At 39.9% G+C, this 22,885-nt stretch overlaps 1 protein-coding gene across 1 annotated transcript in view; it reads left to right on the top strand.

The window, feature by feature from the left end:
- Positions 1-15,753, top strand: part of tmem108 (transmembrane protein 108) — a 46,464-nt gene extending 30,711 nt beyond the window's left edge. The window contains exons 5-7 of the mRNA XM_034213922.1: positions 9,862-11,037; positions 11,748-11,899; positions 13,466-15,753. Coding sequence (XP_034069813.1) covers positions 9,862-11,037; positions 11,748-11,899; positions 13,466-13,582 — 1,445 coding nt within the window. The 3' untranslated portion in view covers positions 13,583-15,753. The remainder of the gene's footprint in view (positions 1-9,861; positions 11,038-11,747; positions 11,900-13,465) is intronic.
- The last annotated feature ends 7,132 nt before the right edge of the window (positions 15,754-22,885 follow it).

Genomic DNA, 22,885 nt, shown 5'->3' with positions numbered 1-22,885 from the left:
AAAAAGGGAAGTCTGAATCATGACTGTGGACTTGCTTTGTATATTTTTATATTAAGACCATATTTCTGGTTTTGTCCAGGTCGATCCGGTCTCTGAAAGCATCTCTTTTACAGTCGGAGATCCAGCTGAGGCCTGAGTTTCCTTGGGCACATTACACTTTCATCAGGGTTGCCTCTTTACAGTGTGCAGAACTGAAAGGCCCTCTTAGCTATACAGAGACATTTCCTAGTTCTCAGTCTTTACCAGCCATCTGCAGGAGACAGATGTGCCTTAACATCCTTAGGCTGCGAGCAAGCGAATGGATTCTGCAGATAGAAGAGAACTAAGATGAATGATCCCTCATCATGACAGGTGTCAGAGAGAGTACAAATACTTTTCCTCTGGTCACCTCTGTGTTGTATTTTATTCTTCTGCGCTCCCTATAGACCTTTGCAAGCTTGTTCTGATGAGATATTAAACCTAACACAATTGAGATAACTTACTTGTTTCTTGCAAATTAGGTTTTTTTTCTGGCACAAAGTCTGAGAAGCAAGGTAATTGCTTGCAAATTGTGTTTTGAAGGCAGCTTCTTGAAAGACAAATTGGTATGAAGTGTAAATGAGCACACAGGGCTTGAGTAACCCTCCAAATCTGACTTTGGCTTGTTTTGTATGATTAAAGTCTGCTTTTGCAACAGTATGTGGTTTTTTCAAGCTGCAACAACAGTAACAATGTTGAAATTCTTGGTAATTGGAAAACATTGACAGTGTCTGTGACTTGGTGTTAAACTGCGTATCTGCAATTTGGTGTTCTCTTCAAATTCCAGACAACTTCCTGTTTAACATTTCTCCTTCCTGTTAGATTATTTGCTGCTTTCACAGTAGCTAAATCATTATCCCAGTAAACAGCACAAGAAGTCTTTGTTGTTCTTGTTTTCGCATTCCCCTTCCGTCTGATTCTCCGATAAACGCGTCACTGTTCAAAGCCGTAACCCGACAAACAATTTATGGAGCATTCAAACAGGAAGCCATTATCCTGTTACGAAAGCCTTTCCCTCTTATCTCAGGCCTCACATCTGTAGAGCTCTCCCCACTCCGCCTCTCCACTACTCCACCCATCCAGGCCTCCATCAGGATGGTTCCAGCGGGCCACAGGATGTACCGTATCTGTCTGTTTCCCCCCACGGGACAGACACTCAGCCCAAAATGGCAGACAAACACACCCAAGGGCAAACCATAGGAATGTGTCTGTTTGTGCTACTGTAAAGATGACCCTGTATTTAAACGCCCAGGATGTGTAATCACCTCCACAATAGGAAGAATCCCAAAATAATCTGTGCTTGGGTTGTGAAGCTAGTCAATGGTTGAAGTAGTAGAGGTAGAGATAGTCATGAAAGTATAGTGATACGAAAGTTAGCACTCCGCCTTACAGTAGTAGTTAAAGTATTATTACTGTTAGCTACAAACGTTGTGTCTGTATTGTTAACAGTTGGGCTAGTAGTTATATCATCTGTAGCCTACACAAATGTAGTACTTGTATAGGTAGTCATGGAAGTACTGGTATTAGTGTTAGCAGTAGGACAAGCAGTTTTAGCTAAACCTGAACCCTTATAGTATGCTAGTAGCATGGATGGTTGTAGTGGTAGCAGTAGTCATGAATGAACACCCAGAAGTACTAGTAGAACTACTTAAAGTTGCAGCAATATTGTTATTAGTTTTGTAACAATGGTACAGGTGATAGTCATTGTACTGTAGTAGTTATATATTTTACTGTAATGGTAGTAGTGGTGATATAGTAGGCGTGCCCCTTCTGTTTATAGTGGATCTATTGAAGTGAGTCAGGGCGATAGCGCTCTGTCCAGGCGAGATAATCCAATTTTGCAAGCAGTTAGTCAGACAGCTCTCCATTCGGCCTGCTGATAAAAGGTTTTGTCTGCCTCAAGCTGATGGATCTGATCTATTTCTGAGAGAAAGTCAAAGCTTAAAATTAAAGGTTCGGATCACCTTCTACAAATCTCCCCATTTAAGGCTTACGATTACTTTGATTTGGGTCTGTCAGCCTTTTTCCTCCAAAGTGAGATATGAATTCATTTTGTATGAGGGATCAGAGCCATTATGTGTGCACCAGTATGATGTGATAAAGGTTCATTGGTATTCTGATAGATAAAGCCTTCTCCATTTGCCCTGAGGGATTTGGGGAGAATCCCATGGTGGGTTGTCGGCTGCTGTGAAGTGGTTGTGATTAGCATATAAGAGGCTCAGTGTGGTCCACTGAGGGGCGGCTGGGTGGTGTGGAGGATATCCTAATTATAGCCAGGTTATGGTCAATGCTGGGCTGACAAACAATCAGTAATGCATGTCTATCCCATTCATTAATGAGGTGGAACATTTTACATTTTAAGTTAATATCTTATTATTCTATTAAAAATAACTTAGTCATCGTTTTTCTATCTTGCTAAAGGGCACAATGACCTAGCTGTTTAGTTGTGTAATTTATAATTTAAATAATAATAATAATAATTTTGTATCTGCAGTCCCTTGAACAAGACAATAAGTTTTAAATTAAATCAAAGTAATTTTTATATTTTAAAGCTTGCAAATAAGTAATTAAACAAGAACATGAATTTAAAGTACACCTATCATGCTATATTTGAACAATATATTGTAGGGCCATACCTATATAAAGTATATAAATATAGTTTTTTTTTCAAAATACCAAAAAGATCCTGCATTTTAGCCATGCCTCATTTCGCTCTATTTGCTCTTTCCAGCACTGTTTTTGCAGGGGGCTGATTCTGTGAGCTGCAGCTGACCACGCCCCCCTGCAGGAGAGGGGAGCGTGCTCTGAGATTAGCTGCTAGGCTGCAGCGGGGAGAAGAGGGGGAGAAAAAGAGATCTCCGTCCACCGTGTTTTGTTCTTATAGAAGTAAGAAGAGAAGTAATGGAGCAGAAACCCTCCTTTTTACGCAGCGGTCCAGACATAGACATCAAACGGCGACACATATTCAGTGTGCAGTTACTTTGGCATTAGGGCAGGGATATCTAGATACTTTCCAAGGTTTGACATAATGAATTGTGCTACTTTTAAAGCAAGTAACGATGTTTTCAAATCTGTAATCAAAAAGCTCCTCAAAAACACTATCGAAGCAGTTCCTGCCGATGATACGTTAGTTCAAAACAGTAACAACGGACTATTTTTCTTAGCTGATGCATGTCAATTTAAATCAATACAACTATTTTTTAAATCAATAAAATCATTTTCTAAATCCATAAAACCATTTCAATTAATATTGGGAGTCATGTCGTTACTTTGTCGAGAATGTGGCCATGTAATAAGCGGGATCATGTGCACATTGCATAATGTGCCTTCATGCCGATCTAGATCCCTCCGCTTCGCGTCGGGCTCCTGATCAGCCTGTCGGTGTTCTTTTCCCCATAATGACCGCGTCGCTGCACATTATCCCTTACATATGATTATATAGAGTCATTATTCATTTGTTTTAAAGCAGGAGGCGCAAAAGCTTGCCTCGGGGAGGGAGAAAAAGAGCCACAGCGGAGAATAAACAGAAGGGCAACCATGCAAGGGAAGTCTTCTTCGCTGCTTTTGTGTCAGACTACAGCACCACTTACAGGCCTGGCACATGTACTCCAGCGCTTTCGAGCAGCAATGGCCGGCCGTGGCCCAACCTCTCATTCCCCTGATAGGTGGAGAATTGACCAATAGCCGTAGCACCACTTTACTGACGTCAGTAAAGTGTTCAAATCTGGATCAGTCTGTATCAGATCCGTTGCAGCCCCTTTTTTAGAGATTTGGGTATGGAGGAAAATAGAGAGAGTTGTGTTTTCTGACACTTGGTGAGTTCCCTGGAACACCGGGGACACATATTCATGTATAAAAGACGTACAAAAGTGCATTTTGCATGATAGGTCCCCTTTAAGTAAATAAAGTATACCTCTATTTTGTAACTTATCCATTACAGGTTTTTCTCACTGTGTTGAATTCCTTCTTTTATACATTTAACCTTGGCTAGATTGTCATTGCCTTGATGCGTTTGGTTCCCTCTACGTATACAGTTCTTCCTTTATCCCTGTCATGCTGTCTGAGCAGGGAGATGACAGAGCAGTTACAGTTCAGAAGTACAGCCTGAACCGTCACGAGCCTTATTGATGGATGATTTTGCAGCTCCTATTTTTGGCTTCCTGTAGAGCATCCAATTCAAATATTGCCAATGCCAGCTGCCTGCTGATGATGCGACACAACGGGCCTCGCTCCAGCACTATGCTTCACTGGCAGATTGTCACATGTAAGCTACAACGTTCATAGCATGTAGCATGAGGTGACCCCTGGAAAGAAAGATAAATGTCCAATCCTCCATGGCGAGTAGCCCCAAGTACCACCCACTAAGTGCTCCAGTATGATTGATTAGTGCGCCGTAAGCCATGTGGTTCTTCTCAAATGAAGTCCTGACGTATCCATGGCATAAGTTTCATGCAGAATTTAATCAGCAGAAGTAAATGTTTTGGTTTTTCTTCACCAGTGTAACTTTAGATTTAGTGGCAGCCGCTCTGGCCAGTGTCTTCTGACATTGAGTCTAACAATGAATGATTGGTGGGTCAAAGCCTGCTTTGGATCAGTTCTCATGATCCTGCTTTGCAACATGATTTATTGATGTCCCTGATGGCATCAATGGAGGACTTCAACGAGTGTCACCAGCTTCCTATGCCTTCAAAAGAGCCCTAATTCAGCATGTTTTCCTGCATAAATTGCCTCTTCCTCCATCCATCCTAAGCTTCGGTAATGGAAAACAGGGGCATTAGTCAAATAAATGGGGGCATGATCTCACAGTAATTTCACCTGGGGGTTGTTTGTCTCCATCATATTAGCATGTTCTATTATGATGTGTTCTGCAGGGTGATATAGATCGTAAAGCCAACAGGTTGGTGTGAGTGATAACAGTGTAAGCTGTGTGTTGCCTTTCGTTCCAGGCAAATATGAATACCTTTGTTTCAGTGTCATCGTTTTAATGTAACACACTAATACAGAATGATGTTGTTCACCTACTCCTTCCCTTCTCGTCAATAGTCAAAAAGCAATGACTCTTTGTGTGTGTGCTTGAGAAAAAAATATTATGTCCAGCCAAAAACAGCACAATGGTCAATAACTCATGCTAGTAAACGAGTAGACAAGACAGAGCAAGACAATGTGCTCTCTATATTTTCATTTCCCTCACAACTTATTTCCTTTTGAGTGTCCTTTTTTCCCTTGGTTTAATGTGTCCAATCCAACCTCTTTGCTTTTGTTAATGTCTGATGTAACACCCACACAACTCCCTCTTACCCCCTACTATATCTCTGGCCTCCTCGTAGCACATTTTCCCACCCTGTCGACCATCCAATTTTGTCATGTTCTTCCGAGTGCTTCAACTCAATAATGGATGTTCATAAAGCTCAATTCGCTTCTCGGGCCTTTTCAATCATTTCTGTACTTAATTCACTCGCTGTGCCTGCTTCCCTACTGCAGTCTTTGCGGAGGCCGGGCTCTCTTTCTGCGTGCACCCTGCTTACGTTCTCACTCCATCAGCCAGACACACAGCCGGTGTGACGAATTACACCCATTTGCCTCAGTGTGTAACATGGTGCATGTGTTAAAACGATTAAAACACATGAATAGTTATGAGTTACAGAAACTCAGCAATACAACATATTCTTTAAGTCAAAACATATGGATTTGTTGTTTACAAAAAACAGCCGTATGACTACATATGCAGAACTGTATTATTACACTGGACAGGTAGGAAACATCTCCTTTGTTATTAAGAATTATCAGTTTTTTTGTCTTTAATAGCTTTCATGTAATGTGAACTAGTGACTCCAAATCAATCCAGCATCTCTTTATATTAGATTCTAGTCCAGCTTCTATCCAACAATAATATATTCTTTAATTGAAAATTATTGGATTTTTTTTAATACCTGCCTAGTCATGTGACATAAGGATTGTAATAATACTACGTGTTTTTTCATCCCAAGTAAGTATTGATCCAAATCATTGATCACAGAGCTTGACAAACACTCATACAATCCATTAAACAGCAGTTAGTGTGCTCCTCAACAGATTGTGTACAAATACTATTTTGCAATCTGCGCTAACATGGAGGCTATTGAACATTTTCCACATGTTGCTTTTTGTGATTTTTTCAGTTTAAGGCACCAGATAACTGCTCAATTTAAAGCTCTCAGGTATTAATTTTCTACCCCTCCAAATCAAGTGTGACTCACTCATACTACACTTTGAAACATGTGTATTGCCTTGATTTTATGACCCTTTATAATGGGAATAATACTAAAGTTAAACAAGGAGTATCACTGCAGACTCAGAGGGGCAGAGTGTGTAATCCTCACTACTTATTCAGCAGCACTAATGAAAATAGGGCCATCAGAGGTCTAAGCTGAGCGCAAGCTTACTTTAAAAGCAGATTCTTCCTTTTAACATTTTAGATGTGAATTTTAATAAAATATGATGAGACAAAATTGCAAAGTTGCAAAAAGACTGTATAATCTCAATGTTGGTTACAGATCACACGTCGTATTATCAGTTTTCCAATCGTATCAAATAAATTATTTTCCTGTTTATGTGTCTTCCAGAGGATTTGGATTCTGATATGACTTTGTTTGTTAAGGCAGACTGGGTGCTATCTTTTATTCAGTAGAAGCAGAGTGTTGGGTTGCCAGGTTGTAACAGCCAGGTTAAGGTACTGATTGAAGGTATGATTGAAACAAAACCATGGCATTGTTAACATCCTAGCTCTTGATTGACCTCTAACCAGTATTTTTTGCCCTGAAGAACATAATTATTTCTCTACCTTGCTTGAAAACGTCAAGATTAACATTACACATAGATATTAGGAGTACCTTTTGTTATGTTGTATAGGCATATTAAATGACGTTTGTCCTAATGGAACCACTATTTACACATTACCAACGATCAGCAGCTTGGGTTTGTCCCTGTTCCATTTCCCTGCCTAAAGGATCATCTTAAGAGGGACAAGCAGTCATAAATCAAGGATGGCCATGTGTGTTATCTCCTCAGATATGAGTCTGGAGTGGGCTCCGTGGATTAGAGACGTGACAGGCTTGGTTAATGGAAGACAGAGCCTGGACCCTCTATCCTGGTAGTACGTGTGATTGAGTATGGAGGAATATGATTAATGATTCAGAGGCTCAGTTTAAATAGTCAGTGCTTTGGGGGTTCTGCTGAGATGTATTTTAAACCCCCCGATGAACAAAGAGGATGGAGAGGCTTTATATGTCAAAGAAATTCGAATTTGCTGATATTGACCGTTGCCTGGTCTGCTCCCTTTTCTTTCAACACGTTCAAAGGATTTCCTTTCTCACATATTCCCCCATCTCTTACTCCTCTTCCTCTCTTGGTAATGGAAATTGGGTTTCCATAGATACTGAGCACCATAGTTAAACGATGGACACTACATCTGGGTCACATCGGTGGCTTGAGAATGTGTTTTCTATGACTCTTGGTTTTTGGGGGTTTTATGAATGCCTAAACAAAGACTTTTTCTCTCCCAAGGCATCTAATGCAGAGCTTTTATTTTTCATTGTCTATTTCATACAGAGCCCAGAAGCTTTTTTTGTATACCCATTCAGGCCAATGGTGCAAATATTGCTTGTTGGAACAGCTACATTTGGTATGGTATGGTTGGGCAATGTCACAAAAAGGTTTTTTGACATGCACATAGCAGGGAACATCTTCATGCTCTAAAATAGCTTTAAAAAATATATTTGCTAGTCTCTAATTAATGCCCATATATGTAATGTTTCAGTCAGTATTATTAAAGAAATAACTCTGGCGATATTCTTAATTTTTCTTATTTTAAAGGGGACCTATCATGCAAAATGCACTTTGTGATGTCTTTTATACATAAATATGTGTCCCCGGTGCGTCGGGGAACTCACGCAGCGTCAAGAAAATAAAACCCTCTCTCTTTTTCTCCGTACCCAAATCTTTTAAAAACGGGTGTACAACGAGCGGATACAGATTTCCATCCGCTGTGACGTGTCCATCCGCTGTGACGTCGGCGGACCCACAGAAAGTTGCTATCAGAAACAATGCCTGACGTGTTTTGGACGTAATCTCGTCTTTGTTTACATTAGCAAGCCTCGCTAACACTCAGAGCTAACCTGTACTGAAGAGCACATGTGTTTTAAAAAGCAGGAACACCTTGTGATAAACCTGCAAGAGAAAAAGCATTTGAGCTCCATACTATTTCAGAAATAATCCTCGACGTGGTTTAAACAGGATGGCATTTTATCACAACCGAATTTAACTTTATCTCCGGTAGAATTCTAATCAGGCATTAGCTCCGCCTCTTTTTTTTTTTTCAAGCTAAGGACCCAAGATCCGCATTTCTCTAACAGGGCTTCAAAAGAGGGGTTTGAGCAGTATGAGGGATGGATACAATGGGTGATCTGTTTGGTATTTTGAAAAAAAAACTTCACAGACATGTTTTGTATAGGTATGGCCCTACAATATATTTTTCAAATATAGCATGATGGGTCCACTTTAAACAAATCCTATGATAAAAGCTAAATCAACAATTAATTGATTATACTAAAAGGTCTTTCAATCCATAGCCCCTCTTGTTCCAAACAGCTCAATTTGTGCCCATAAATGATGAAAAACACATCAATACGCCACACAGTTGCACTGCGTGACATGTTCCTACATTACCATGATCCCACACGCTGGTTTAATTTGAGTAACTCCCACATTCACTGTCCTGCAGCTATAAACAGTCATTAGAACACAAAATCGGTCAACTCCGGACCTGAAAATAGACACTATTTATTTCTGTTTAAGTAAAGTTTGAAAAAGCTACAATGCCCAGCTTTTGAAAGAATTACAGAGGATTTTAAGTTGAAATAATTAGCCACAGACAGGTCTGAGAGTGTTGAGACATCCTAATGGATTATTTGCTTTTGTCTTTTCATTGGATTTTTTGAAAATTAGTAAGATATAGAATATTACCAGCCTCCTCCTCCTTTAAACAATATACCAATAATGGTTAAAATTGAATTGAATATGTGTCAAAATAACCTAGAAACTTGTGGTATTATTTAACTGATTTCATGATGTTCACCATCTTGGTGCAAAAACATGCTACATAGCGTTATTTAGACAGGAATTGATAGTGTTAGCTTTTGTTACGGCATGTTCTGTTCTCAGATGAAGGAATAGACGTGGGTGCTCCGCTAATACGTCACATTAGCTGTGTTTAACAGTGTCAATAAAGGATGGAGGAAACGGGGCGAAGTGGAAATTAATAAGCCCTTGCACGTTCCTCCCATTACGACTTCCTTGCTGTCTTGATAACAATAGATAATCATAATATTTGAACCAATATTCCCCACAGGCAACTGCTAATGGCTTGTCCCTACAAAGCCTCCTTATGGGATTCAGTTGAGAAGGTGAATGTGTCAGCTTTTCTGAGATGGTCTTAGCATGTTAAGTGGGCTATCTGACGCAATTACTGTTAGAAGAAATCTGTGCACTAAGTAAGTATTGGAAATTATTTTAGCTGGGAGATCCTGTGTTTTACATGCATGGGTACACATAGTGGAACTCGTCTAGTGCATAATTCAGTTATACTATGTGAGTGACAAACAGCGGTTCAGTAGATTAAAGGCTGAGAAGCATAATGAAAGTAAGACAAGTACACAACTTATCCTGAGCAATCATTTTGGGCTACTCTGCACTCTTTTCTAGCTTTTTGTGGCAAGATCCTTGAGAGGAATCACCTTAAGACAGACACTTTTAAAGTGAACTAATCCAACAATTCTAATCACAAGCTTTCTCTCTCTTTCTCCACAGGTGTTCTAGCATTCCTAGCACTGCCAGTAGGGCTGGTGTCATCAGCACAGGAGCTGTTCCTCAGCCAGAAACCCCAGGTCTCCATGGCAGCCGCCCACATTAGCCCACTTTCTGCCCCTGAACCTCCCCCTGTGAACTGGCATCAGGAAGGCTCCAGTAGCGGGGAATGGGCATCCAAAGGACGCACTCATTCGTCAAACATTATCCTCCCTACTGTCACCATCCATCCTTTAGCCTTACTTCACACCACCCAAACGTCCAGCCTGGCTCATGACAACCCACCCGTTAATGGTAAAAATACAGTCCCCCCAAACACTGTGAGTACTTCTAGTCATGTGAATCAGCCCCTGGAGCCGAGCTCTGACGTTGTGAACCAAGGCCACATGCACAAATTGGTAAAGGTACCTCAAGCCCATAACCCAGTTTCTGTCGGCACTAAGCAGGCCAGCAGCAGCAGCAGCAGCAGCCCTAGATCTCCTAGCATAGCGGCCCCAAATATAGCCTCACAGCCTCAGAAGCTGAGTTTGGATGAACCCACTAACTCAGATCACGCCCCCTTTTCCTCTTCATCGGGGAATGCTGACCCTTGGTTAAAAGCCGGGGAGCATGCTCGTGGTGCCACAGAAATGGCCAGACACCACGCTATCACCCTGAGGCAGGTGCACGGCGTGAATGAGCCCCCCACTGAAGAAATGCTGGCGAAAGAAGTGTCTGTGTCTGTGACCCCGGTCCACAGCCCACCTGAGAAGCTAACTTCCACTGCGTCCACTCTAGCGCTCTCCACTGGGCTCAGCCTCAACACACAGATTCCAACCATCATCCCAAACAACCTCACTGCACCCAACGAGACGACCACTGTCGGGGGTCAAGGTAACGGCACAGACAATGCCCCTCTTGCGCCCTGGTTAGGGAACGTAACTGCACATGGAGGGCTGCTCTCTAACAGCAGCTCAGTTGAGGAGGGGAGTGCTCAGGGGAACAGCTCCGAGCCCCCCTCTACAGCCAGTGGGAACTTCCTGAACAGGCAGGTGCCCGCCACGACCGAGGACCCCTGGATGCCCGGCAACAGCTCAGGCCCCACCGTTGACTCCCCGATGTCCCGTTTCACCATCTGCCTAAGCCGGATGGACATTGTGTGGATCGTGCTGGCCATCACTGTGCCTGTGTCCTCGTGTTGTAAGTAATGTTAGAGCAACTTATAAAAGAGGAAATTATTTAATTATCATAACAAATATCTATTCCAACGGTTGTTAACATATTTGGAAGTAAGCATATTTGCCTCAGTTATAAGATTTAGATGGAAAAAATACAAACCGCTCTCACAATCAATCTAACCTTGGACAGAAACTCTACGAAGATAGCAGACAAAACTCTATGTCACAGTAGAGTCTATTTTTTTATTAAAAGCTGTAATTCATTCATTTCATTCTCTCATTTTCTTTTATGCTTCCTGGTTTACACTTGAGAGTGTAATTGCATAATAGCAGCAAGGATGGGAGAGTAATTTTTATCGAGAGCTGCACCTGAGGCAAAACAATTGTTTAGCATTTTGATCTGTTCGAGATGGAGAAATAAAGATTTATTACTCTTTGATAAGACATATTTTCTTTTATGATTCCTGAAAATGCCTTATAACTTATAACTTTGTTGTTTGCGACAGCTCAAAATTACAACAAGGCACACCACCAGTAGTCTTCTCACACTGTATATCAGGGTGGTATTTTTCCCCTTCAATCACAGTTCCTTGCAACAGTAGCATGTTGTTATGAAACATGCCTTGCCTACCTGCTCAGCTGGTGTGGGTGCTTTCAGAGGCTATTTGAAGCAGCATCTCTTACAGTCTCTGTACTAACCCCTCATTTTCCTTTCCTCTCCGCCCGCTCTAGCTGTGCTTTTGACTGTGTGCTGTATGAGGAGGAAGAAGAAGTCATCAAGTCAGGAGAACAACCTCAGCTACTGGAACAATGCCATCACCATGGACTACTTCAGCCGGCACGCTGTGGAGCTGCCCAGAGAGATACACTCTCTGGAGAGCGAGGTATAAACTACTGGCACAGTCACTCCATTAATGTACAGCTCTACACACAGAAGTTTCACCGTCAGTCAGCAGAATGGTTTTAATGAGTGTGGAAACAACAAGAGAATCCATGTTCAATGTCCTCGCAGCCTGCTGAAGCAATGCGCTGTATTACTAGGATTTACACAGATGCTATTTGGAACAAGCAAAAAGAGAATATCCCTGCATGGGATCTATTAAGATGAATTTGTTAGTTTTTAACATCTAGTAAATGGATTTCAAAGTGTGACCTGATTCAGTATACTGTTATTACAAATGCATGATGCTGCTGCTAAAAGGATATAGCAATGTTATTCAATTTAATTTAAAAAAAATGTTAAACCTTATACCAGCAAACATCTTTTGACAAGCTGATAACATTTGATTTGTGGAAATAACTGGTTTTATATCATTGATATGATATGATTATGATTGGATTTTTAGACTATATGTTTTAAAACTTTAGTGCTTGGGGACAAAAACCATTAGGTATATAATATTTTCGAGCAGAATGACATACCAGGCAGCATAGAGGAGGCTTTAAAATAACATTTAGATCATCATTGAAGAAAAGAAAGTACAGAATATATAATTGACAATTTACAGTGATAAATCAAATCTGAAATTTGGTGATTGTGGCAGATCAAAATGTTCTTAAGCAGGTTTTGTTCTGCAGAAGTAATCTTGATTTATTATTTCAGAAACCCTGCCTGCAGGCCTGATGATGATTTCTTAGATTTCTGCTAATTTCCAAATGATTTTGGTCAATATAATACTGAGAAAATAACAGCACCACCTTAGTGTTTAGTGCATCATAGTGCCACCTGGTGGGAAAGATAGTATATAATACCTCACTATAAAATATGGGTCTACTTCCTCTTCTTCCCCATATCATTTTGACTGACCATTCTTTTGTTCTATTTGCATGTTTTTCTATCACCAACTCTCCAGTGACCATTTCACTGTGTCTCTTTTCTTTTATTCCCCATCCATTGCTCAATTTGCATCTTGTTACCATCTTTGGGGGCGTCAGGAGAGGGATGCTGAGGTTGGATCTTGTGTAGGGTGCCCCTGGTGACCCCCAGGTGTTGTTCTTCCACTGCTTTTCCTGGCTCTTTAGAGCAGCATAGCTTCCCGGGTGCTTTAGATGAATGACAGTGCTCCAGGAGAAATGATCATAAACCCTAAATTACAGTGTTAGTTTGATTGGATCTTAGTGATAAAATTGCCTCATTTGGGCTGTAATTCAAATCCTTTAGTTTTCACACCTCCTCCTCTTATTACTAAGTCACTCTGTTGTCTTGTTTCTGAGTCATCCCTCCTTTTAACATCTTCCCTGTTCATCTAGCTTTGTCAGATATCTTTGTTCACTATCTCATTAAAAGCCCCAGGCTGCACCAAACCCATATGTTATTCTGTTCTCTTTGATACTGCCTGTAGGGTGATTAGATACAGTAGACTGCAGTGTATGCCCTAAAGTATGAATCACGAATCACAGCTATTGTCAACCACCTGCGTTAATATTTGTTTCTGCGTGTGCATTTGCAGGATCATGACACTTGTCTCCCGCCGAACGGAGACTACAGCAGCAGCAGCGTCGTCCTGGTTAACCCTTTCTGCCAGGAGACCCTCTTCATCAACAGAGACAAAGCTTTTGCCATGTAGACAGAAAAAAAGAGACACTGTCTGATTCTCCACTCATACTCCCCCTGCTGTCTATTTTATATAGTATGTGGTAAATATTCAGAGACTTTATACTGTATATGACCAACACAAAAAAGAGGCACCCTGAAAGAGTAGTGATGTAAGCAGACACTGTTTACTATGAGGATGCCCCTGCATATTTTTCTGATGTACATTTTCTACAAAAGGCTTAATTGTGATAAAAGGTTTTTATTGTCTTTATAAAATACAGAGTATATGTGGTTTTGTTTCATTACAGTGGCTTGATGGTGAGTGCACTGCAGATGTTGCCATGTGAAATCTGCTTGAGAGAGAACCGTGACATGAAATCTTAGAAGCTGTTCTTGGTATTTTTAATTTTCTTTTCGAATGAATCCTAAAATACTTATAGCCTGATGAACTTGAATATAGCACCTACGTTCTTGGGGGGGAAACAGAGATTTGTGTCAAAATACTGTATGTAAGATCAGGGCCCATATTTATCAAACTGAGAAATACACTTGGGAATCTGAAAAAGATGGAGGGATAACGCTTTCATCAAGTTATTCACAGCAAAATGTGAGAGTAACCTTCAAGAGAAGCTCTGAAGTGATCACATGATTAACCACATGAATACTGTTAGCCAATCAGAGACATGGTTCCCTCTACTGTTCATCTGCCCCATTTTTCTGCTTATTTTATTCCTTACATTTTACTGTGCAATTTCATTAAAATAACAACAAAATATATTTGTATTACATGTGTGATATTACTGATACTTTGTGTAAAATGCTTTAGTTGCCAAATTATGAGTAAAAGAAAATCAGAAAAATAAAAGAAGAATAGAAGAACAAAACAAAATCAAACATTTAAATGGCTATTTTAGATATTTTTTACAATACCAATCAGTATTGCGGGTTTAAAACGGGTTTTAAATAGGCTATATATACAGTATAGACATATATACTGTATGATACATTTGGGGTAAGAAGTCGGATGAATGAAATAAAATGTTAACTCGAATGCTTACTGCTAAGTCGAGAAGGAAAGTAATTATGCTGCTGGTAGACAAGGTACATCAGAGAAATTATACAATAAGGAGTTTGGTACATCATTAGTAACGAATACAGATATTAAAGTCAAAATGTTTTCCTTTATCAGTTTGATAAATAAAGGCCTGATTTTGAAGGTTTATTGGGCAGTTTATTTTGGTGACTTGGAGTCTACAACTAGCTGTTTTTAGAGACGTCAATCAAATGAAACTGACTTAAAATATTGTTCCCCCTCTTGTGTCACCAGCTTCTCTTAAGAGGGACCACATAGATGTCTTAATTCCTTCTGTTGACCCTTTATATATATATAAATATCAGTATGTGTGTGTGTGTGCCCTGTTTGTGCATGTAAGAGGACTGTGTGAGTACGGATGAGTATTGTGCTGCCTCCCTTTACCAAATATCACTGTTACTTTATGTCACACAAGGCTTTGTATTTCTTTCAGCTCAGTTATATCTGTTTCTCTGTCAGTGTCGTGGTTATAGCCCAGTTTGAGAAAGAATTTCTCAGTGCTGTGGGAAACAATTAGACCAACGTTGCTACTGTAAATGTGTCCCTCCATATATAATGTGTTTGTCCATCAATGCAAACTATGTTTGTTAAAATGTTGAATGATTGTGAGTTAGTTGCTGGACCACATAATGTGTTAGAGGCTGTCAATAATTTCTTGACCAATAAAAACGCTGAGATAAAAAAGGTATGCTGAATATTTGCTGGGAGCACATACAGAGGCAGTTTGATTATCAAAAAAGATTGTTTTAATTCTTTGTTTAGTTCTACAACGTGGTCCTTCTACCATCTGTTTTTATGGTTGCATCGCTGCAGTTTTATTCAATTATCGATGCTGCCTGCCTCTATCGTCGCTAAAGATTATCGGCATTGTGAGATGTTGTTCTGAAATCACTGATCCAAAAGGTGAAGATGAATATCACGATTAAACATATTGATATTTCCTGCATTGGATGCTCACAGCTGGGCTTCTTGTTTTGCACGCTCAAAAGTGGATATTTTACAAAACGTTAAGTGGCACGGTGGAGCAGTGTTAAACATTATGTATTTTTTGTACTGTAGTATACACTGTACTTTTTACTGCTGGGCAATAAAACTGAAAAAATACCTGACTAATTTGTTTGTCTGATTAATCCTCTTAAAAATTAAATGTAATCATTGTTTCCTCATATTGCCAAGCAGATGATCAGGAATTATTTGATTTGTTTTTAGATATCATTACTTGTTTATTATATAACAAAGCAGTCTTGCCGACCACAGCACATCCATTGATGCACTGTTCTGGAATGTTCTCTTTGTTCACCAGTTCTGCACGTGGTCAAGTGACCCCCAGCTCTGGGTATATAACGTCAGTTGAATAATCTGTCAACAAACCTGCTTTCCTACTGAGAAGATCATTTCAAATCTTGAAAAACCTGAGAGTTTAGCTTTTAAAAGTATCTTTATGGCCATTTTCTTTTAAAAACGATTGACCCTACGTAACTGGCCTTGTGAGGTTTTGAAAGTTAAGTCCAAATACATGAAGGATTTTATTTTCTTCTGTTTAAGATGAGATGTATTCATATTTGTGTCAACTATTCAGAGTTCCTTATTAAGCCTCCTAAATCCGTGTATCTACCGTCCAATTGTTTTTCTTTATTAAACACGTAAACGGAAGAGCGTCTGAGAGGCCTTTTTGCTTTTCACCTTACGAACTGGTCAAATGGTCCTTGGAGTGAGGGGGGGGGCGAAACTCACGGAAGTGATTTCAAAACAAAAGCACTCGTTTGCTAAAATCACACTTTGAATCGCTACAGTATCCTGCTGAAGGACCGGTGATTATTATAAACATGGGGAATTTAGCGAGCACAACGAAAACGGCCAAGACAGATATTGAGCCCAGAAAATGGATTTTATTAAGGGCTGTAAATATAATAAGCCTATGTCTAAAATTGACAACATTCACACACAGTGACGTCACGAGCTACCCACAATGCAACACGCGCCATATATATAAATACGCCATTTTCATGGAGGTGCAAATATCCTGGAAGTGCAAATATAAACATCTAACTAACGTAGCAAGGCAGAGCGCACTAGGTTTTTTTTCTAAATTAACGACCGAAGAAATCGCTGCATGTCTTCGGATTACATCTCTGGACTTGAGGGGTGTGCTTTAGGTCGTTACCAGCGTAAACTAGAGCTGTGTGGGTTGTCGGATTGCCTTTACAGACTGCGTCGATTTTGGCTGCATCTACGTCTAATTTCTGGAAACACCAGGTGAATACCCCACTTGTCACAATAATATTATCATGCCATTGCATATATGTGGTATTTTAGAGTTGACTAGATATTGATTAAGGCAATAGACCAGGGGTGCCCAACCTTTTTTGAACCGAGAGCTACTTTTAAAGTTGCCAGTCTGCCGAGATCTACCAGTCCAAATAGAGAGGCGTAGCCAGCCTACTACCAGGTAAATACACACTTCTACTTGTATAAAACTGACCTTTGTACGATTAATACTTCATAAAATACTGCAGATCCTTTATCTTACCTCTTTCTAATCTACACACATACAAGTATTTAACTGAAGTTACACAACAGTGTTGTTGATACAGAGTTGGAGTTTATTCACATGTCACGTACTACAGTGGGTAATGTTTTCAAGAAACATTGAACAGTGCTGCCACATATGACACAGGGAAAAAAGAAAAGACTCTGAACCCTTTCTTTGCCATTATATAAACATAGTGTTGCTACAAAAGTAAAAATTAGGCTTACTAATAAGACAACTCAGATCTGAAGCTACACAGGAATCTGCTGCCAAAGTGCAATAAAAAAGACAAAATTAATAGAATCAAACCCTTTTTTGTAGCATTTTAGTAGAGTATAAAAGGAAATGCCTTTAAAATAGGATGCAAGCAACACTAGTTTATTAACCTGAATTGATAATAGACTATAATCAATTTAAACAGAACAGATCTGAATGTTTGCATTCTTATACCATTTTGTACAATAATTATAATGACTAAATTCAAACAAACTAAAACTTACAGCTGATTAATAACGGTATCTAATTTGAGTTTTTATTATATCAAAAACCTGTTGAAATGCTTCTGTTATTTTTTACTGTCCCCCAAAAGCGCGTCGGCAGCCTCCAGGAATGCTTCTTTCACAACTTCGCCGTCTTTGAAAGACTTCATGTGTTTCGCAAGAACGTGACTGACACGATAAGATGCTATGGTAGCAGCCTTGCTCTTGTTGTTGGGCCTGGTGAAAATGGACTGCTGTGCATTTAGCTGTCCTTTCAGGCCCCTCCCCTTTTGGGAGCGTAGGACAGAATTAGGAGGGAATTCCGTCCCGCAGCGTTTGTGCACTGTTTTGAAATGCCGCTCCTAAATGACCCTTCTTCGATAAAGCCACGCTCGCATTGCAGATGAGACAGATGGACTTTGAATTGGAATAGATACAAAAATAAATCATCCTCCCACTGGGAGTGAGAATTATATATTTTGGGCTTTCTTGCTTCTGCCGTAATTACGGTCTTGTGTGTGTGCGGACTGTCACTCCTGTTGACACGGACAATGTCAGCGAATTAGTGCCCACTGCCCACCAGCTACGCCTGACACTGTTGGACTCGGTTCTAGTTTGACTTCTACCAGAAATAAAATGAAGTATTTTTACTGTGTAGGCTACTTTGTGAGTAATCCTCTGTCAAAGTCGCCTCCATAGTAGCCTACATAATGCATGTTTTTCTGCTATCTTTGATGAATGATAAAAATATAATTTTGCCATTAGTTCTTCATGAAATTGATACTGTTTGACTTTGTATTAGTTAGCCTACTACTTACAATACATTGAAGTACTTTTACTGTTGTAGAGTTATATTTGTATTTATTCATGTTAGCAAACTATGGATAAGCTTAAAATGGGAATAATTTGGGTAAAACTGTGAGCTGCATTTGGGGCCTGTTGACATGTGTTTTTGAGGACAAAGGAAGATGGGGGAAGGTGAGAGCATGTCCTGATTTGCATTCAACTTAGAACGAGCTACAGTGGTTGTGATGTTAAGAGAGGTCCCTTGGGTTTCTCTGGTGCTTATCAATAGTAGCAGTTAAGTGAATACTGTTCAAACAATACCTGTGTTTGTGTTTTATATTGATTTCTCTGTTTTATCCTTTCATAAATGTAAGGACTACAAATGGCTATAAACATTCTGGGCTGGTTGGAGTAAACAGGGTTTTATGGCTCTGTGGGGGAGGTGTAGGTATGCAGGCCTTGAGACCTTTTGTTGGAAAGTGAGCCTGTTTGGTTTCCTGCTGCGTTTCCTGCTGCGTTGCGTCTCCCAATGAGATGACCTGAAAAGATGACCAGCTGACCTAACACCAAACCCCTCCTTCTTACTCTGGTATATATCCGGGGGATCCCTGGCGTTCGGGCTCTTCTTCACATGCTGCCCTCGGGTGAAAGTAGCTCTGCAGTATGCGGACTAGAGCAGGAGTAAGCCGGCATTACTCCTTAAGCATTGCAATATAACTGTAATATATCATGTTGTATTGTAATGATTGTATTGCATTGTCATATTGCCATTAAAGTAGATTATTGTTAACGGTTACTTTGTAGATATGGATTCCTTCCTGTATTATAACCAGCTTCATAGGAACGCGCGGAGATTTGAAAAGCGGACCAGTTATCCCTCCAAATCCCCAACAAAATGGTGACCCGACGTCTAGAGATAACGAAGCTGAGGAAGAATTCAGACGCTTTCAAACATCTCAGACAATCAGCAGGACTCTGCAACTTTGCAAATAAGGTAAGCAGACGATGAAAGTCGCCTGTCTGTAATTGGATACGCTAAAACTTTAGGATTGTCTGTAGGCGTTTCACAGTGTTTTTATAGTTTAAATGGAATATACAATGCATATTTTACTATGTTAGGAAAGTTATATACAAAACGTAAACGTGGATCGACAGGTAGACGAAAGTCCTGCGTGACGTAAAATAGAGCAGTTTGGCGCGGATCTGCAGGTGTTTATTCCTGAGTGGCGTAGAAATGGTGCAGTTTGTGTGAATGCGAGGTTTGAATCCTGCACGGCAAAACCTGAAAACTCGATATATCAGATCGAGTCGCCGTTTAAAACTGGGGTTTAAATAACAGACCAATGCTAAAAGCTTAAAGCCAGAGGTCTGTTATATATTAAACCAAGGTAGAGCGTTTCCCTTTGTCTGGAAACTTCTGCTGCTGCCATCTAGTGGCTGAAAGGGGGTATCACACCCTTGAAACTTCTGCTGCTGCCATCTAGTGGCTGAAAGGGGGTATCACACCCTTGAAACTTATGCGAGCTTAGAGTTTAATCATTACATTGCTGGCCGGTATTGTTTGGTAAACTGGTACAAAACAATAAGGGATTGAACATTTTTTACAACGACAGCACCAGGAGATGAGTAAACTCAAGAATCTGTAGAGTGTAAATACATTGTGCAAAACACATTTTACACTCGAACTGTTTGCAAATGTAGACAATATAAATAAATGTTCAGAAAGAAGACATAGGCCTACACTTGATTCAAATTTCATTACTGTGATCCGATTGGTGTGCTCTGCAGGTTTACTATTGTTCGAAGTAACAGTGGGATTTAAAATGAGAGAAGATATGGAGATGTTCTTTCATAGTGTGTGGAATATGTGATGCTGGAAACATGTAAGTATTTCAGAGTTGTGTTGGGTAAATATGTAACAATGGATGAAACAATTTTTGGAGTTAGTTTTTGTAATATCATAAGTAGACATTAATTATGTTGTTTAGATGGCATTTAACAACTAAGACAGATAGTATGATTAGAAAGAGACAGAGTGGAAAGGGTTGGATTTATTTAACATCAGTGTGCTAGACTTCTTATAGGTAATGTGTACCGGGACCTGGACTCCCCCTCTGAGTTAGAAAGGCTTTGATCCCGACCCTCCAAGCAGACAACGAGACCTAACCCAACAGGAGACTCCTCCTTCTCCATCGTACAGACAGAGAACCAGAGCTGAACCAACAACAACAACAAGACTACATCAAGACTGCAGCCAGAACTATCTCCACCTGTGGCATCCAGAACCAAACCAGCATGCTGACATACAGAGAGATACTCTCATCGGTCCCTCAAACAGGACATGAAGTTCCAAACTGCGCCGCGAGATTTGGCACAATAGACATGAGAGCAGAATCCGCCCTCCATAAAAACAGCAGAGAGACTGTAAAGGAGGAGTGCAACAACAGTGGCATGATGGGGCTGCAGATGTGACTGGGCCAATGGCTGCCTACAAAAGTTACAGCGGATGGATTCAACAGCTGATGGACTGAAGAGAAGACAGAATCAGAGGAGTTGGCATGGTCGATTAGAAGTGCGGAGGCCGGGGTCACGGCTTGAGAAAACCAGGGGAGGAGGAAAGGAGAACGGGAATGAGTGAGTTACACATAAACACACTTATTCACGAAACGCACATTTAAATAACTTGAATTAACTTCATAAATACGTAAAGACAGAAAGATTTATTAATCATTTGGTAAATTAAAAATAGCAGTAAAGAGGAAACTATTAAAGTAAAATGATAATCATCCTAAAACACACTGACAGAGTATAACCATATTCTTCAATATTTTCATCATGTTAACAATTCATTCTTTAAGACATTTTTATTCACGTGTGAATAAAGTAGCGGTCTCATTGGTTACAATATTGATCACCATTAAAAGGATAGTTTTAGGAACCACTCTATAGGACAAATCTTTGTTTGTATTAATGGCTAGTGCCAAGCCACATATTAAATTCCAATCTAAAGTGTTGATTTCACCATTGTGGCATAGTTATTACCAGACTTCGGTTTTAAATCCTTGATAAAGGAGGGAGTAATTGTTGCATGTTCGGACACCCAAGGTTCCACACACTGCTAAAGAGTTTAACATCGTTTTTTAAGTAGACCAGAATTATAATGAGCTATGAAATGCAGAGCGACACAGATCCTAGTAATGTTTTGACTCAAGATAATAGTTATTGTACAAAAGTTTCTGAAATAGATCATTAGACATTTTAATACTAATTAGGTGTAATTGGATTGCAGTAGTAGTGGTACTCGAAGGAAGTGAGTTTTGTACCAAGTTTCAAGAAAAGTGGGAGGCGGAAGTCCCAATGACAAGTGAGAATCATCTTGAAAATTATAGTTGAAATCGTGACATATTTTTGTAGACAAAGGATACTGGCCTATGCTGAAATGTCAAAGTCTCTGCAGAGCACGACACATGGCCAAAAAAGACGGAGACCAACTGACCTTTGACCCTGACCGACAGTGTAACTTGACAAGGCACTGTGGATGACTGACTCTGGGGTGAACCTGACCAAACTTGACATGACAACCAGACAGTGTGAGTGTGAATGTATGCCGGCATGTGATCAGTGTAACTGCATGATTCTAAAACAATAACTAACCAAGCATGTTTTTGGACTAACATATTATTTTGGAGCTCCAAGGGAAACGAGAGGTTTCCTAAAAATTCCACAAAAAGGGGAAACCGCACATGTGATATTTTCCTCTCACATGAGTTGGCGGTTTGCAAATGTAAAAGCTGAAGATTCTGTTTCTTTTAGGCCTGAAGGACGGAGAGGAACACTTCTTTTCACTGAAGTGTTCACTGTGGAAATAATGATAATGATGTTCGTTATGTCCCTAACCAATTACCTGACAGTTTTTGTTCCCCTCCCATTACAGGCTTTTGTTACACATGATTTCATGTGTAAAAAGGGGGAGTGAGTATAATGTATAAATGTCAACATGGCTGTAAAATTCACAATTTAAATTTTTCTTTTAAGGATTGAGCATTGAATGTAATTAACCTGCTCCATATCTGGGGATAAGATACTGTTTGATGAATGTTGAGATGTTTCTAAATATTGATTTGAATTATAACAGGTAACAAAGAAGCAGTGGCCAAGGGGCTACTGTGAAACCGAAGAAGTTGACCTGTGATAATGAAACAATTTTGTAATATTTTAACAGACATTAGAGTAACTGAGGTTTGAAATATAGAAAGAACATATTACAGTTAAGTTAAGCTAAAACATAGTAATGTAATGAGACAGAATTTAATTTAGACAACATCATGTAACTAGCCTGGTAAAGAAGTAAAAGCCATAGACTTTATTGCTTAGGTCATTATGGGGATATACATTTCATCTAAATTCATAATAGAAAGACATTTGATGACAGTTTGTTGGAATTCT

Source organism: Gymnodraco acuticeps, unplaced genomic scaffold, assembly GCF_902827175.1.
Source record: "Gymnodraco acuticeps unplaced genomic scaffold, fGymAcu1.1, whole genome shotgun sequence".
In the NCBI taxonomy this organism is placed as follows: Eukaryota; Metazoa; Chordata; class Actinopteri; order Perciformes; family Bathydraconidae; genus Gymnodraco; species Gymnodraco acuticeps.
The sequence above is the reverse complement of the archived record's forward strand: the minus strand, read 5'-3'. Positions and strand labels throughout refer to the sequence as shown.